This window comes from Elgaria multicarinata, chromosome 6 (assembly GCF_023053635.1).
Source record: "Elgaria multicarinata webbii isolate HBS135686 ecotype San Diego chromosome 6, rElgMul1.1.pri, whole genome shotgun sequence".
Classification (NCBI taxonomy): domain Eukaryota; kingdom Metazoa; phylum Chordata; class Lepidosauria; order Squamata; family Anguidae; genus Elgaria; species Elgaria multicarinata.
In genome coordinates, this window is record NC_086176.1 from 6,059,024 (window position 1) to 6,075,306 (window position 16,283).

Genomic DNA, 16,283 nt, shown 5'->3' on the forward strand with positions numbered 1-16,283 from the left:
GGGGGTAATTGCACCCCCCTTCCCCCATGCCAATGGGAGCCTTAAAAGGCCTATTAACAGCCAAAGGCTGGGGAAATCACCTATTTCCCCCCTCTACTCTGATGGTGGCGGCCTCAGGAACCGTGCCTTTGCCTCCACCCACCCTGCATCAATTGTGGCCTTAAAGGCTGTCTTAGCACCTTTAAGGCCATGATTGGCACGCGCTGGAGAAAGGCAAAACATGCTCTTGGGGGGCTCCGGAAAGTGCACAATTCCTCCGGACATGCTAATAGCATGCTGGGGGAATTGTGCACTTTCCAGAGGTCCTGGAGAGTGCACTTTGCCAAACGCTTGGCCAGGCCGACTTCTGGAACAGGGCCAGCTGAGCAGCACTTAGCAAACTCATGGGGAAAGCGCCCCACGAGTCCTCTATCCCCTAGACTGGGATATGTTTTTATCCAATCAATTGAAGTAACCCATTAAAGTAACCCATTATTACAACTCTTCCTCATCTGGATGCCTCCCTGATTTGATTTCCCATCTTGCAATCACCCTGAAAATTCTGGTCGGGAAGAGGGGGGGATAGTTCCCAGTATGAAATTATATTCGGAGTCTAGCCTTGTTACCCACAGGGCTTCTGTGGAGGGCTCTGTCTCTTTTAGGTTTTCTAGCCTCCTTGACATGATGTCCTCTTTGACATACAGAGCAACACCACCTCCATTACGCCCTTCCCTGTCCTCCATATTGCCAGGCTCATGCATTGCAGGACAGGAGCCCTGAAGTTAACAGTCAGAATCTGATCAGAAGTGGTCCAGAAGGGTTTGGAACCCAGTTCAGTAGTGAGAAATCTGGGGCTAAGAGTTTGGCTATGCCTAGCTATTCATGTAATGGCAAGAGAAAAGTGGGGAGATTGGTTTGGGCCTAATCAGCCTGTGGAATTCAGAATGAGTTAATCTCTGTCAGTTTTCTCAGAGGAAAACAGGGAGGAATTTAGTCGCTCCCATGAAGCTGTAGCTTTTGAACTTGAATGTCATGCCAACAGTTAAGAAAGCTAACAGTCTCTCCATGAAAAACTAGCAGAAGGGGCAGGGATTTTCGAAGGTGTCCCATGGGTTGAGACATCAACTCAAGAGGGTGGAACAGAGACACCCTGTTTGACATAGGGGTTGTTTATGGGCTAAAATCCTCTGTCCATTAGATTGCCAGGAGGTGTGTTAGTGCAGCTCCATCCTTGCTATTAAGCAGATGGCGGCTGGGAGGCTTTTCTGAGACCATCCTCTTTACTGTTCATCTTTTATTGTCCATCGTTACTGCTTGTCATTTACTGCCTGTGACCCTTCATGTTTGGGTCTGTGAGAAATACTTCGCACCTGAATTGTTGTAAACACTGTCAGTTTGAAGTCACATAATTCAGAACCTACCATGGAATGTATTATTATACTTCTCATAGAACCTGAATTCTAGTTTGCTATGGACTGGGTATCTCCATCGTCAATACTCCAGAGGGCCCTGCTGGCTTGGACTTTTCTATGCCTTGACCCATGTAGCATGGAGATACCAAAGTGGAAGCCAGAGTTGTCTAAATGTCTCTGTGTGAGGGGTTTATTTTAACTTACTCTTGAACCTATGTTTTGACTCTTAGTTTTGATAGGCCTGGACCCATGCAGCATGGAGGTACCAATTTTGAAATTTCAAGGTTGGACTAAATCTCTCTCTGTGTGTGTTTATTTCCAAGTCCTTTTTAAGAACCGTTGCCTTTGATTGCCTGGGATGGTTTGAACCCCTTGCCCTATATTCAGAACCGTAGAGACTGCAATGGGGAAACCAAGTTGTACTGATCTCTGACATGGCTATAATTATTAGCTATATGATTTCTGGAGAGTTGCAGCCATTAAGCTTTTGCTGTGAGATTTAAGAAGCTCACCTATGAAACCTGATTTTTCTACCAATAAAAGTTCTCACTGTTTCTGATGTTTGGTGGTTGTTGTTGTTACCTTGCCAGAATATGTTTATGCCAAAACATGGGCATGTGACACTGATAGTCACATGCCTATAGACACTTCTGACATCATTCATAGATGATCATATCTCATAAGTTCTCTCCATTCCATTAGGTTTCTGTTTATGCCCCCCTATATATCTTGAGTTCTCTCCTTTAAAACCAGGCATTCCAACTCTCCCATCTTGGTTTGGGGGCTGTACATGGTGTCCCTCTACTGAGGAGCCTGGCAGGTGCATCTTCTGCTATGTGCATCTTCTGTGGCCCTTAGACCTCTTTTGATTCTAAGCACCATTTCAAGTGCCGCTTGTCCCAGAATGTTCCTCAGTACTTAACAACCTGGAACACTTCCTCCTTACACCACCATCTAGCAGCCAGACCATCTAGCAGCCAGGACAGGTTGGAAGGCTTAGCCTAATGACATCTCTCCCTGCCCACTACTGCAACTGTGGGAGGGCTTTCTGGTAATCCAGGCTGAAGGAAGGCAGCTGTGTTCCTGGACAGGTGAAGTGCCCACCTCACAAAATGCATTCCAACTGGCATTGGACTTGAAACCGCTGGGGTGTGTGTCTGTTATCTAGCTGGACTTGAATACTGTTCCTGCAAGTGTAGTAGTCGGAAGCCCAATGCAGATTATTTTATTAGCCTTTAGAGATGAGCTTTATTATTTATTTATTTATTTATTACATTTCTATACCGCCCAATAGCCGGAGCTCTCTGGGCGGTTCACAAAAATTAAAACCATTCAAAGTATAAAACAACAGTATAAAACCATAATATAAAATACAATATAAAAGCTCAACCAGATAAAAACAGCAGCAATGCAAAATTACAAATTTAAAACCATGTTATTTAAAATTTATAGATTGTTAAAATGTTGGGAGAATAAAAAGGTCTTCACCTGGCGTCTAAAAGCATATAATGTAGGTGCCAAGCGAACCTCCTTAGGGAGCTCATTCCACAGCCGGGGTGCCACAGCAGAGAAGGCCCTCCTCCTGGTAGCCACCTGCCTCACTTCCTTTGGCAGGGGATCATGGAGAAAGACCCCTGAGGATGACCTTAGGGTCCGGGCAGATACATACGGGAGGAGGCATTCCTTCAGATAACCTGGCCCCAAGCCGTTTAGGGCTTTAAATGTTAATACCAGCACTTTGAATCGGGCCCGGACCTGGACTGGCAGCCAATGAAGCTGGAAAAGGACTGGCGTAATGTGGTCTCGTCCGCCAGTCCCTGTTAGTAAACGTGCTGCCCTGTTTTGCACCAGTTGAAGTTTCCGGACCGTTTTCAAAGGCAGCCCCATGTATAACGCATTGCAGTAATCCAAACGAGAGATTATCAGAGCATGGATAACTGTAGCTAAGCTATCTCTGTCCAGATAAGGGCGCAGCTGGTATATCAGCCTGAGCTGATAAAAGGTGCTCTTTGCCACTGAGTTCACCTGTGCCTCAAGTGACAGTTCTGGATCCAAGAGCACCCCCAAACTACGGACCCGATCCTTTAGGGGGAGTGCAACCCCGTCCAGGACAGGGCAAACATCACCTCACCGGACAGAAGAACCACCTGCTAACAGTACCTCCGTCTTGTCTGGATTGAGTCTCAGTTTATTAGCCCTCATCCAGTCCATTACCGTGCCCAGGCGCTGGTTCAGAACAGTCACTGCCTCACCTGGGTTTGATGAAAAGGAAAGGTAGAGCTGGGAATCATCTGCATATTGATGACACCTCAGTCCACATCTCCGGATAACCTCCCCCAGCGGCTTCATGTATATGTTAAACAGCATAGGGGGTAAGATAGAGCCCTGTGGAACCCCATGGCTTAGGAGCCACGGCACAGAGCAAAAATCCCCCAGCACCACCTTCTGGAATCGGCCATCCAAGTAGGAGTGGAACCACTGCAGCGCAGTATCTCCAACTCCCAGCTCAGACAACCTATCCAGAAGGATACCATGGTCGATGGTATCAAAGGCCGCTGAGAGGTTCAGGAGAACCAACAGGGTCACATTCCCTCTGTCTCTCTCCCGACAGAGGTCATCCCACAGGGCGACCAAGGCAGTTTCCGTTCCAAAACCAGGCCTGAAACCCAACTCAAATGGATCTAGATAATCCGTTTCATTCAAGAGTGCCTGGAGTTGTCCTGCAACCACCCGCTCAAGCACCTTGCCCAGGAAAGGGATATTAGCCACCGGCCTGTAGTTGTTAACATCCTCCAGGTCCAGGTTAGGCTTCTTCAGGAGTGGTCTAATTACCGCCTCTTTTAAAGAGGCCGGCACCACTCCCTCTCTCAAGGAGGCATTTACAACCTCCTGGACCCAGCCGGCGATCCCCTCTTTATTTGATGTAATGAGCCAAGAGGGTCAAGGGTCAAGCACACAGGTGGTCGACCGGACTTGGCCAAGCACCTTGTCCACATCCTCGGGCCTCACTAACTGAAACTCATCCAATAAAACTGAACCGGACGGCGCTCCGAACACCTCTACTAGTGGTGCTGCAAAGTGTGGTGTCCAATTCATGACGAATCTGAGCGACTTTATCTTCAAAGTGCCGTGCAAACTCGTCACAGCGTGCTACCGAGGGTTCCACCAGCTCTCGCCCTGGCCCAGAGTTGAGAAAAGAAAGTAATGGGGAGGAGGTGTTGGGGTGCTACTATTGAAATAATTATGGGCAGGGGGAGAAATGGCCTGGGGCCAGCTAAGGAGATGTAGGAGCAGACAGTCAGTGTTCATTCCTTCATCAGATTTTCCTCCCAAATGGGTGGATACTGGTTGTCTTATCAGCATGCTGTCAAGTCTGCTGGTGCTATTAATTAATGTCAGGTCATTTCACAATAAGAGCGCTATCATCCATGACTTGATTATGGATGAGAAAGCCACTCGCTGGGAGAGTCAGGTGGGGTTAGTTTATCCCACCTGTGTCCACCTGGGTAATTGGTCCAGCACCAGCCTAGACATGAGGGTTGGGCACAGTCCCCCCCACCCCGCCTCATTCCATAATCTACCAGAGTTCCATCTCATTCTCTAGACTTTCTATTTGGGTGAGTCCTGATTTGGAATGTCTGTACCTGGTGTGGAACTTTGAGGACAGATTAGGGATTCTGTTGATGTACTGTCCACCTCACTGCTCAACAGTCGCCCTGCCAGAGCTAACAGAAGTGATGTAAGACTTGGTGTTGAGGACACCCAGGCTGTTGGCCTTGGGTGACTTCAACTTCCATGCTGAGGCTACAGTTTCTGGAGTGGCTTCATGACCACCATGTGGCTATCCTAACATGCCACTGTCCCAATGCATGTGGCAGGATATACTCTCAATTTGGTTTTCACTACTGGGCAGGAGGGTGGTGATCTGGAAGTGTAGAACTTAACACTGGACCCATTGGCATGGTCAGATCACATACTATTGAGGTTTAGAATTCTGAGAACACCAAGAGTAAATAGGGTTGTGTATGTACAAAGAGTTTTGGTTGTGGATATATTGTCTTTTACATTGTTCAAAACTGCACAGATACATTTTTTAGGCATTAACTAGCTTGCCAAAGAAATGCTGTCATGTTTGGAGTACGCATGCATACAATTTAAACTAAGGAGCAATATCACTTGAGGATATGAAAACAACAACTTTGTTTATAGTTAAATCACCAATCAGTGAGAAATGCAAATGCATGCTATTACCATCCCTACCTGGTGAATCAAAAAAGACTTTGCAGAATAAAGCCCAATGCAAATTATTTCTCAAATTAGCAATCTCCAGATGAAACACATTTGAAAGAGAAATATGAAAAACTCCTAGTTTGAAACAACGTTATGATAGAATTTACACACCCATTAGGTGATGTTATTTAGTGATTAATTCAGAGGGTTGATATACTGCATTAATAGTGAAGTATCACATGACAGACTGGTAGTTCAAAGCATAAATCAATGTGAAAATGAAACTCCAAATTTATGTTTTTTCTTCTTCTTATAGGATCATGTTAAGTGAAAATTTCACATGCCTTTGCTTGCATCTTGCTAATTACATTATCACAAATTTATCTTCATGGGGATAACTTCGTACACACAGTACCAGCATTGCTACCAGCATTCAGAGACCTACAGGTCGTCTACACCAGCTGTTTATTGCAGGATTGCATTGTAGTCGTCACTAATGGGCCACATGACCTTCACCTGCTCCCGCGGTGACCTTCGCTCCACCTCTCACTTTACGGGAATATCCCTGACTGCTTTTGTCAGGGTTTCTCTGGTTCTCTCATTTCCATTGCGAAGACCGTTTGTGGTTCTGCCCCCCACCTGTTTGTGGGGTCGTTGCTGTTTGCCATGAGTTCCGGGCTCAGTGAACAGCTAATTAGCTGTGAGGGGCGTGTGCATGGGTATCAGCGTGTTTTACCGCCAACTGTTTTTTTAAATATATATATATATATATATATATATACACATACACACACACACACACACACACACACACACACACACACCCCATCATATCTCTGCGCAGGAGCGCATATTCAACAGAATTCCTATTCCCCCCCCCCCCCGTGTGTTGCTATGTGTCTGTGCTCCTGTGCATTCCTCACAAATATTTTTTTAAAAAAACACTGTGCCCCACAGCCATCTACCTAGTCCCACCCATTTGCACTGATACACATGCAGAACTGCCGAAATGGGGCCCATGTGCTCCCGCAACAGCACTCCTCTAATTGCAGTACAGATCAGTTGTCTGTGCCCCGTGAGTGGCGGTTGTGGAAGTGGAGAACCTTTGGGAGCACACCTCTTCCGTTGCGAAAGGGCTGCAGGTGTAGATAAGCCCCTGGACTAAACTCTGTTTCCTCCAGAAACAACTTCCAGCAAAGCAGACACCAAACAACACATGAAAAGAGTAGTCAGGCAAATCTGTCAAAGGGCTATATTTCCCCTCTGGGATGATACATTCATTGTATTATTCCTCTCTAATCTGGGTTCTGGGTTTCCTCTGAGCAAAGGCTGGACAGAGAGAGTGCATCCTTGTTGGTTCTGTTGGACCTTTGGTCAGCCTTCAATACTATCAGCAACGGTATCTTTCTAGACTGCCAGGCTGGGATAGGGGGTGGCAGGCACTGTTGTGCAATGTCTTTCATAGATCACAGAATCATAGAATAGTAGCGTCATCGAGTCCAACCCCTCCTGCTCAATGCAGGAATCCATCTTAAAGCATACCTGACAGATAGCTGTCCAAGGCCTCTAGTATGGGAGAGCCCACTACCTCCCTAGGTAAATGGTTCCATTGTCATACTGCTTTAACAGTCAGGAAATTTTTTCTGATGTCCAGCCAGAATCTGGCTTCCTGTAACTTGAGCTCATTATTCCATGTCCTGCACTCTGGGATGATCGAGAAGAGATCCTGGCCCTCCTCTGTGTGACAACCTTTCAAGTATTTGAAGAATGCTATCATGTCTCTTCTCCGTCTTCTCTTTTCAAGGCTAAACATGCCCAGTTCTTTCAGTCTCTTCTCATAGGGCTTTTTTTTTATTTATTTATTACATTTCTATACCGCCCAATAGCCGGAGCTCTCTGGGCGGTTCACAAAAATTAAAAACATTCAAAGTATAAAACAACAGTATAAAACCATAATATAAAATACAGTATAAAAGCTCAATCAGATAAAAACAGCAGCAATGCAAAATTACAAATTTAAAACACCAAGTTAAAATTTATTTATAGACTGTTAAAATACTGGGAGAATAAAAAGGTCTTCACCTGGCATCTAAAAGCATATAATGTAGGTGCCAAGCGAACCTCCTTAGGGAGCTCATTCCACAGCCGGGTTGCCACAGCAGAGAAGGCCCTCCTCCTGGTAGCTACCTGCCTCACTTCCTTTGGCAGGGGCTCGCGGAGAAGGACCCCTGAGGATGATCTTAGGGTCCAGGCAGGTACATATGGGAGGAGGCGTTCCTTCAGATAACCTGGCCCCAAGCCGTTTAAGGCTTTAAATGTTAATACCAGCACTTTGAATTGGGCCCGGACCTGGACTGGCAGCCAATGAAGCTGGAAAAGGACTGGCGTAATGTGGTCTCGTCGGCCAGTCCCTGTTAGTAAGCGTGCTGCCCTGTTTTGTACCAGCTGAAGCTTCCGGACCGTTTTCAAAGGCAGCCCCACGTATAACGCATTGCAGTAATCCAAACGAGAGGTTATCAGAGCATGGATAACTGTAGCTAAGCTATCTCTGTCCAGATAAGGGCGCAGCTGGTATATCAGCCTAAGCTGATAAAAAGTGCTCTTTGCCACTGAGTTCACCTGTGCCTCAAGTGACAGTTCTGGATCCAAGAGCACCCCCAAACTACGGACCCGATCCTTTAGGGGGAGTGCAACCCCGTCCAGGACAGGGCAAACATCACCTCGCCGGACAGATGAACCACCCGCTAACAGTGCCTCCGTCTTGTCTGGATTGAGTCTCAGTTTATTAGTCCTCATCCAGTCCATTACCGTGCCCAGGCACTGGTTCAGAACAGTCACTGCCTCACCTGGGTTTGATGAAAAGGAAAGGTAGAGCTGGGAATCATCCGCATATTGATGACACCTCAGTCCACATCTCCGGATAACCTCCCCCAGCGGCTTCATGTATATGTTAAACAGCATAGGGGATAGGATAGAGCCCTGTGGAACCCCACGGCTTAGGAGCCACGGCACAGAGCAATAATCCCCCAGCACCACCTTCTGGAATCGGCCATCCGAGTAGGAGCGGAACCACTGCAATGCAGTACCTCCAACTCCCAGCTCAGACAACCTATCCAGAAGGATACCATGGTCGATGGTATCGAAGGCCGCTGAGAGGTCTAGGAGAACCAACAGGGTCACATTCCCTCTGTCTCTCTCCCGACAGAGGTCATCCCACAGGGCGACCAAGGCAGATTCCGTTCCAAAACCAGGCCTGAAACCCAACTCAAATGGATCTAGATAATCCGTTTCATTCAAGAGTGCCTGGAGTTGTCCTGCAACCACCCGCTCAAGCACCTTGCCCAGGAAGGGGATATTAGCCACCGGCCTGTAGTTGTTAACATCCTCCGGGTCCAGATTAGGCTTCTTCAGGAGTGGTCTAATTACCGCCTCTTTTAAAGAGGCCGGCACCACTCCCTCTCTCAAGGAGGCATTTACAACCTCCTGGACCCAGCCGGCGATCCCCTCCTTATTTGATGTAATGAGCCATGAGGGGCAAGGGTCAAGCACACAGGTCGTCGACCGGACTTGGCCAAGCACCTTGTCCACATCCTCGGGCCTCACTAACTGAAACTCATCCAATAAAACTGAACCGGACGGCGCTCTGAACACCTCTACTAGTGGAGCTGCATTAAGTGTGGTGTCCAATTCATGACGAATCTGAGTGACTTTATCTTCAAAGTGCCGTGCAAATTTGTCACAGCGTGCTACCGAGGGTTCCACCATCTCTCGCCCTGGCCCAGAGTGTAACAGGCCGCGAACCACCCGGAAAAGCTCCGCCGGATGACACTGAGAAGACGCAATGCTGGTGGAAAAGAACTGCCTCTTTGCCACCCTCACCACCACAGAGTAGGCTCGATAGTGAGCTCTAACCCGTGTTCGATCAGACCCAGCACGAGTTTTCCTCCACCTGCGTTCTAGCCGTCTCCCCTCTTGCTTCATTGCCCTCAGCTCAGGTGTATACCAAGGAGCTGACTGGGCTCTGCTCAGAGGCTCTGCTCAGAGCTGACCGGGCTCTGCTCGCGCTTGGGCGCGATTGTGTCAACCGCCCGAGTCATCTCTGCATTCCATAGAGCGACCTGGGCTTCAACAGGAGCACCAGCCATACCAGCAGGAAAATCCCCCAGAGCCCTCTGGAATCCATCTGGAACCCATAGCCTCCGGGGGGGAGGACCATTTTAATAGGCCCCCCACCCTTGCAGAGGGGGAAGGCCGCTGAAAGTCTAAACCTCAATAGAAAGTGATCTGACCATGACAAGGGGGTAGATGTTAATTCCCCCACTTCCAGATCACCATCCTCCTGCCCAGTCGAGAAAACCAAGTCAAGTGTGTGTCCCTTTGCATGTGTTGGGCCAATGACATGTTGAGACAGCCCCATGGTTGTCATGGCGGACATGAAGTCCAGGAGCCTCAGCATGGAAGTTGAGATCCCCCAGAACCATCATTCTGGGGGTCCTCAACACCAGATCCGAGACAACCTCCGTCAGCTCAGGCAGGGAGACTGTAGGGCAGCGGGGTAGACAGTACACCAACAGAATCCCTAATCTGTCTTGAGTACCCAACACAAAGTACAAACACTCCAGACCAGCACTTGATTGAACAGGAAGCCTAGAGAGGGAGATTGTATTTCTATAGACCACGGCAACCCGCCTCCCCGGCCCTCAAGTCGGTGCTGGTGTTGCACCGAGTACCCAGGAGGGCAGAGCTGGGTGAGAGTAACCCCTCCCAGTTCACCCACCCAGGTCTCCGTGATACATGCCAGGTCAGCCCCCTCATCCAAAATCAAATCATGGATGAGAGAGGTTTTATTTTGGACCGACCTGGCGTTCAGCAGAAGCACAACCAAACCCGAGGGCAAGCTGGTAAGGCTGCCAGGAACCATTTGGTTGGGGGGGAAACCAGAAGAGGGGATAGCTGTAAGAAATCTAGCCCCTCTTCTCCTCATCTGGCCTGTTATTCCCCCATTGCCATACCAGACCCCTGATCATCCTTGTTGCCCTTTTTTGAACCCCTCCAGCTTGTCTGCATCATTCTTGAAATGTGCTGCCCAGAACTTGGACGCAGTACTCAAGATGAGGCCTAACCAGTGCTAAATAGAGGGGAACCAGTACCTCGTGTGATTTGGAAGCTATAGTCCTATTAATGCAGTACAGCTTTGGTCCTGCCTAAAGGCTAGGTTCCACAAGGTGGTGTTGGGAAATTATTGCTGGACCCTTTGGCTGTTGGTCTCCATCTTGTCCCCTTTACTAGTCAACTTGAACATGAAATTGTTGGGATGCAGATGACACTCAGCTCTATCATATCACTACTTTTCATCACATGAAAATCTCCATGGAGAGGTGTTGGAGATCCTGAATTGATGTCTGACTACAGCTATGGAATTGGGCATGCCTTGTTCGCATCCAGATTAGATTATTGCAATGTGCTGTACATGTGGCAGCCTGTGAAAAGTGCTCAGAAACTTCAGCCACTGCAACATTCAGTGACCAAAGTGTTATCTAGGGCTCACTTTTTGGAGTCTATTACTCCAGTCTTGTTCAATGTAAATTTGCTACAAGTTCGTTTTTGGCAAAAATCAGAATGCTGCTTATTACTTATAAAGCCCTGAATAGTTTGGGACCAAGATATTTAAAGAACCTCATTTTCCCTCATGAGCTTGCTCAGCTACTGCAGTTATCATCTGAGGCCTTGCCTGGCATCTGATTGCCATGGAGGCTCAATTGGCTGTGATGTGGGGCAGATCCTTTTTAGTTGTGGTACCAGAGAGTAGGGTTCTCTCTCCCAGGAAGCAATTCCCACCCCCAACCCCTTTTTTTTTAATCAAGTATATAGTTTGATCTGACTCCCCCACCCCCCCGCCCATGGCTGTTGCATATTTTCATTAGGTCTGGTTTTAGGCCTCAGTTTTTATTTTATTTTATTTTAATGTGGCTGAGAGATGCCTTGGGGATAAGTTACTTCCCATTCTCAAGAAAGCCATGTAGACAATGTATTACTTCTAGAGGGACATTTGTCACTGGAGAGCAGATTTATGGATCTCTGCATTTCTCACAATGACTCTGTTCACGCTAAGGTGGTTAAGCATTTTGAGCTAAACATTATGGCTTAGCATGTTGTCTGAACAGACCCTGTATTTAAAAGATCAAACATTTCTCATTTTCAGAGCACTGGCAGAATAATCAATGCCATATTTTTTTCAAAACTACAAGTCAACAGGAGTGGTACATTTCATCGAATTCTGTGGCAAAAGCAGAATTGGATGAAACCCAACTTTTCTTCATGCACTTACCTTGGACTGCGGATGCCAAGAGCATTGTGAGGAACAGCAGCTGTGGTGACCACATGACTATGGACCAAAACTTAAGGCTACTTCAGCAATGAAAGTTTCCAAAAGAAATGGAGCAAGCTTTCTCTCTGCTGGCAATTCTCCAGGAGGTATTCACTTTAATCCAAATTTGGGGGTGGGGGTGGGGTGAATGGACTAGCCCCAAACCAACACCCTCACCCAATATCCAAAACTCAAGACCTAGAAATAAAAAGAAAATGCAAGATTAGTTAAACATTAGCTTTCGTACTTAAGACAATCACTTCTAACATATGTTACACCAAGAGGGCAAAAACACAAATCCTTCCCAACAGGCTTTTGTTACATGTGTATTCACTAGAAATATGTCAAGACTGATTTTAAAGTATTGTATTTTTTATAAAGTAGACTATTTCTAACATAGCTCATAATTGCAGTTAATGCTGCTTAATACATACATATTGTTGCACTTCTTAGATGCATCTTAATAATAATAATTCAGAGGCTTGGTGGGAAACACAGAATAATTCTGAAGTGCACTCTAAAATAGATCTGCAGGTTAAAGCGCCACCTGAGCACCTGTCACATACTCTTTTATTATTCTGTATAACTATACCCAGCTATACTTTAATTCAATCAATTAGCCATGAACCACCTTGAGGTTCCTTTTCATTCTCATAATCAAGCTACTGTTCCCTTTGTATGTAGCAGAGAGCCACTGACCCTATGTTTTTACATCTAGAACTGCTTTTGAGTTTGGGCATCAGTGATTATTCTTACTCTTTGTTTTAATTATGGGACCCATATGGACAGACTCCCTGTCACAGCTCCAAGTTCAGTATGGGGATTGCTTGACTCTCAAATCCATTCCTTGTGATCTTTCTTAGCACACTTGCTCCCCTTCTCTGGTGCCCACCTTACATTTTCAGGGCCAGAGATCCTCTTTCTGTCCGGTTGAACCACTTTGTTGCCTTGATTGCCCAGACATTGCATCACATTGCATACCCATACAGAGCTTGACCCCTGATGAAGCACCCATTGAGGCTTTAGACAGCTTCCATACATGGCATAGCCTTAACCAAACTGTGGGCTCAATACTCATCCCTCTGGGGAGCCATGTGCCATGGGAGAATGTGCCATCCCCTATGAGTTGCTGACTCTGCATACAGTGGTTCATTGGTTATGTGAACAAGCTGGGAGTCTTAGGCATTGTGCCAAGATTGTCTCAAGGCCTCAGTTTACCTCCTGGATGAGGGGTATAATGTATCAGAGAATTGCATTAGGTGCAGGTGTGTGTGTGTGTGTGTGTGTCTGCCAGTTCAGGTAATGGATGAAGAGGAAGAAGGAAGATTGGCCAACACATTGAAAGAGGGTGAAAGAGCCCCTCAATTATGGAATGATCTCCCTGACGAGGCTCACCTGGTGCCAACATTGTTATGTTTTCGGCGCCAAGTCAAGACTTTTCTCTTCTCCCAGGCATTTAACAGCATATGCTGAGAGTTTTTTTAACTGACCCAGAATAGTTGTTTTAAATGGATATTGTCTGTTTTTGTTTGTATTTTATGCTTTTTATGGTTTTAAATTTTGTATATTTGTTTTAATGTTCACTGTTTTTAACTTTTGTAAAGCCCCTAGAGAGCTTCGGCTATGGGGCGGTATATAAATGTAAATAATAATAATAATAATAATAATAGAACACCCCTAGACCTGTCTCTCAAGGCTGTTAGTCTCAAGGGAACAGGGATTGGAAACTCTTTGGGGCCTGCCTGCCTCATCTACCCAGGGATGGTGGTGAAATGGCAAGGCTTACTGTGGAACATAATTCAATGTGCAGGCTTTGAGGAGCCATGAGCAGGAAGGTGTGCCTGCTCTTGGTGCTGAACCAGGGTGAAGTTGAAAAGGCAGGGATGAGATGGAGGGAGAAGAGGGCTCCAATTTCTTATTCTTAAGGTTAATGCCCACATTGTGGATGGCGGTTAGTTGAATAGTTTGAACTCATTCTTTTGCAGATCTTTTTAATAAGTTGCTAAAGTTGTGGTCCGTGTATGAATGCTACATGCTTTGTAAATATTAGTTTTGCAGCTTATACAAAGCGTGTGTGCTTGCAATCAGATGGATGTAAAAAAATGCAACTTAAAATATTTCAAGGTGTGTCTGTAATTGACAGTATAAAATATGAATAGGTATGAAATTAATTTCCTTGGCCCATAAATAAATAAATATCCAGATAGGCAGCAATTTCAATGGGGATGTTCTCCAGAATAAAATTAAACTTAATTGTCTTTCAGATCTATAAGATGTAATAAATTTCTATTAATGTTCAGGAGCAAATTCTGCTTAATGATCATTCCTATTTTTAGCTGCAGTGGTGACATAAAATTTAAATGTAAAACCGATTTATGTTTTACACTAGAATGGTTTTCTTGCAGACTCTCCTTGAATTAACCTTTCACACCTTCGAAGCTGCCAGCAAACAAGCATAATTGCCACTCTTGAATGAGAATGTCTTTTGACATACAAAATGTTTACATGTGTCTAGTGACTTTAAAACCACTAAGAAGAATATGCTAGGAAGAATATAGTCAATGAAGATTTTTCAGTAGATATAAACGCCATGAGAAACATTCTTATATTGCCTTTACGTGGAGACACATCTCAGGATCAGTCATAAGGACCAACGCACAAGTTTGGCAGGCAAACAAAACCATGTTGGGCAGAATTTGAGCTAATTCAAAAGTTCCACGCATGCCAAAGGACGGCCTTCTATACGTCCTTCCCTAATAAAATTTGCCCTATACAAGGAAAGCTAGCAGAATACTGGCTCCTTAAGAAATCTTTATATTTATATAGGTATATTTAGACCAACATTTTTATAGTGAAGATTAAAGTGAAATTATAAAATATATACTTAGGTATTATATTAGCCAGCGTATCAAATAAATGGATTTTTAAAATCCACTCTTAGCAGCAAATAAAACCTGTCCATCTTTTGTTATTGAGCATTTACCCAGTTTCTGTTAACTTTCAAGCCAAATGTTTGCAGAAATTAAGCATTTCAACATACAGAAAGGCATTCCAGTCTTGCGAATGTCAATGTGATACCTTCAACTCTCTTGGATAGGAGGTTTAAGGGAATAGCTTATTTCAACAGATTATGGCCTTCAAGTTCAGAGGAAATGGAAACAATGTGACATCGTAACGTCTTACTTTCTTGTAATATTTATTGAGAACTAGAGATGGTCGGTTGGCCGGGGCAAGTAGGGCGCCCAACTCCTGCTCCCTTCTTCCCTCCTCCCTCTTCCCCCGTTAGCAGGCATTAGTCGTGTGCGGCTGACGGTGTGCTCGCTTGCTTGTTTGATGCAATCGCACCAGCTGCTGTGCTGCAGGGACTAGCAAGGGGCTCTTGGTCATTTCAAGCAAATCCGTGTGTGTGCGCGCGTGCGTGCAACTATCATAACAAAAATGGCTTCCTTCCGAGAGGGCTAGGAAACTGCCTCTGCAACTGGCAATGACATTAAAATAATTGAAATGCACATAGGCTTTGTGCATATGGCAGCCCATCCGATCTGACTGCAATCCTCTCAAAATGGACAGGGTGGAAGGGCAGCTCAGTTTGGCTGGGCTGACTCAGGTAGCCTGGCCAGCAGTCAGGGGCTAATCAGAGTCAAGGAGGCCGCATGTTAGGCCCCTGACCAAGGCAGCAGCAGCTGTTCAACCCCAGCAAATATCTAAAAAGTTTGAATTTTGTGTAATAGAGCAATATGTTCAAAAGGAATTAATAACTGCAACTGAACAGCTTTTGTTCATTAACTCCTCATTTCAATAGGGATGAGGTCATTCGTTAGGCAAGATTAATTACTTCTTGGCCTCAACTGTGATCTGTAAATTGGCTCAACATAGACAAATATTAAAACTTTTTCTTCGCAATATCCGTATGAAATTAATGTGGGAAGGACTTAGCTTAAACCTTTGACATAGCTTAAACTTACACTAAGCTTAAACCTTTGTAACTATGCTCAACCTGAGTATTACAGGATGGCAGCCGATCTACACCAAGCAGGATATAACACTTTAAAAATGGTATGAAAACAGTATATGTAACGTGTCCTGGGCCTGAACAGTTGTCATAACCATTATACACCATTATAAGCAGTAGTGTAGATCCTGCCAGGGTGTTAAAAAGGAGCTCAGTGCACCTCCAAGTAGATCTGGAAATTCCTAATTGAAACTCTGGAGGCCAGTCATGTACTGCATGTCCCATGTTGCAATGGGTTGGGCAAGGGGGGTAGCAAAACATACTTTTCTGTGTTGTGGGTCTG

General features: G+C 45.6%; 1 protein-coding gene across 1 annotated transcript in view; it reads right to left on the reverse strand.

Moving 5' to 3' along the window:
* The window catches only part of ADGRL3 (adhesion G protein-coupled receptor L3), a 707,807-nt gene that overhangs the window by 498,806 nt on the left and 192,718 nt on the right, over positions 1 to 16,283 (reverse strand). The window contains exon 3 of the mRNA XM_063128914.1: positions 11,950 to 12,186. Coding sequence (XP_062984984.1) covers positions 11,950 to 12,004 — 55 coding nt within the window. The 5' untranslated portion in view covers positions 12,005 to 12,186. The remainder of the gene's footprint in view (positions 1 to 11,949; positions 12,187 to 16,283) is intronic.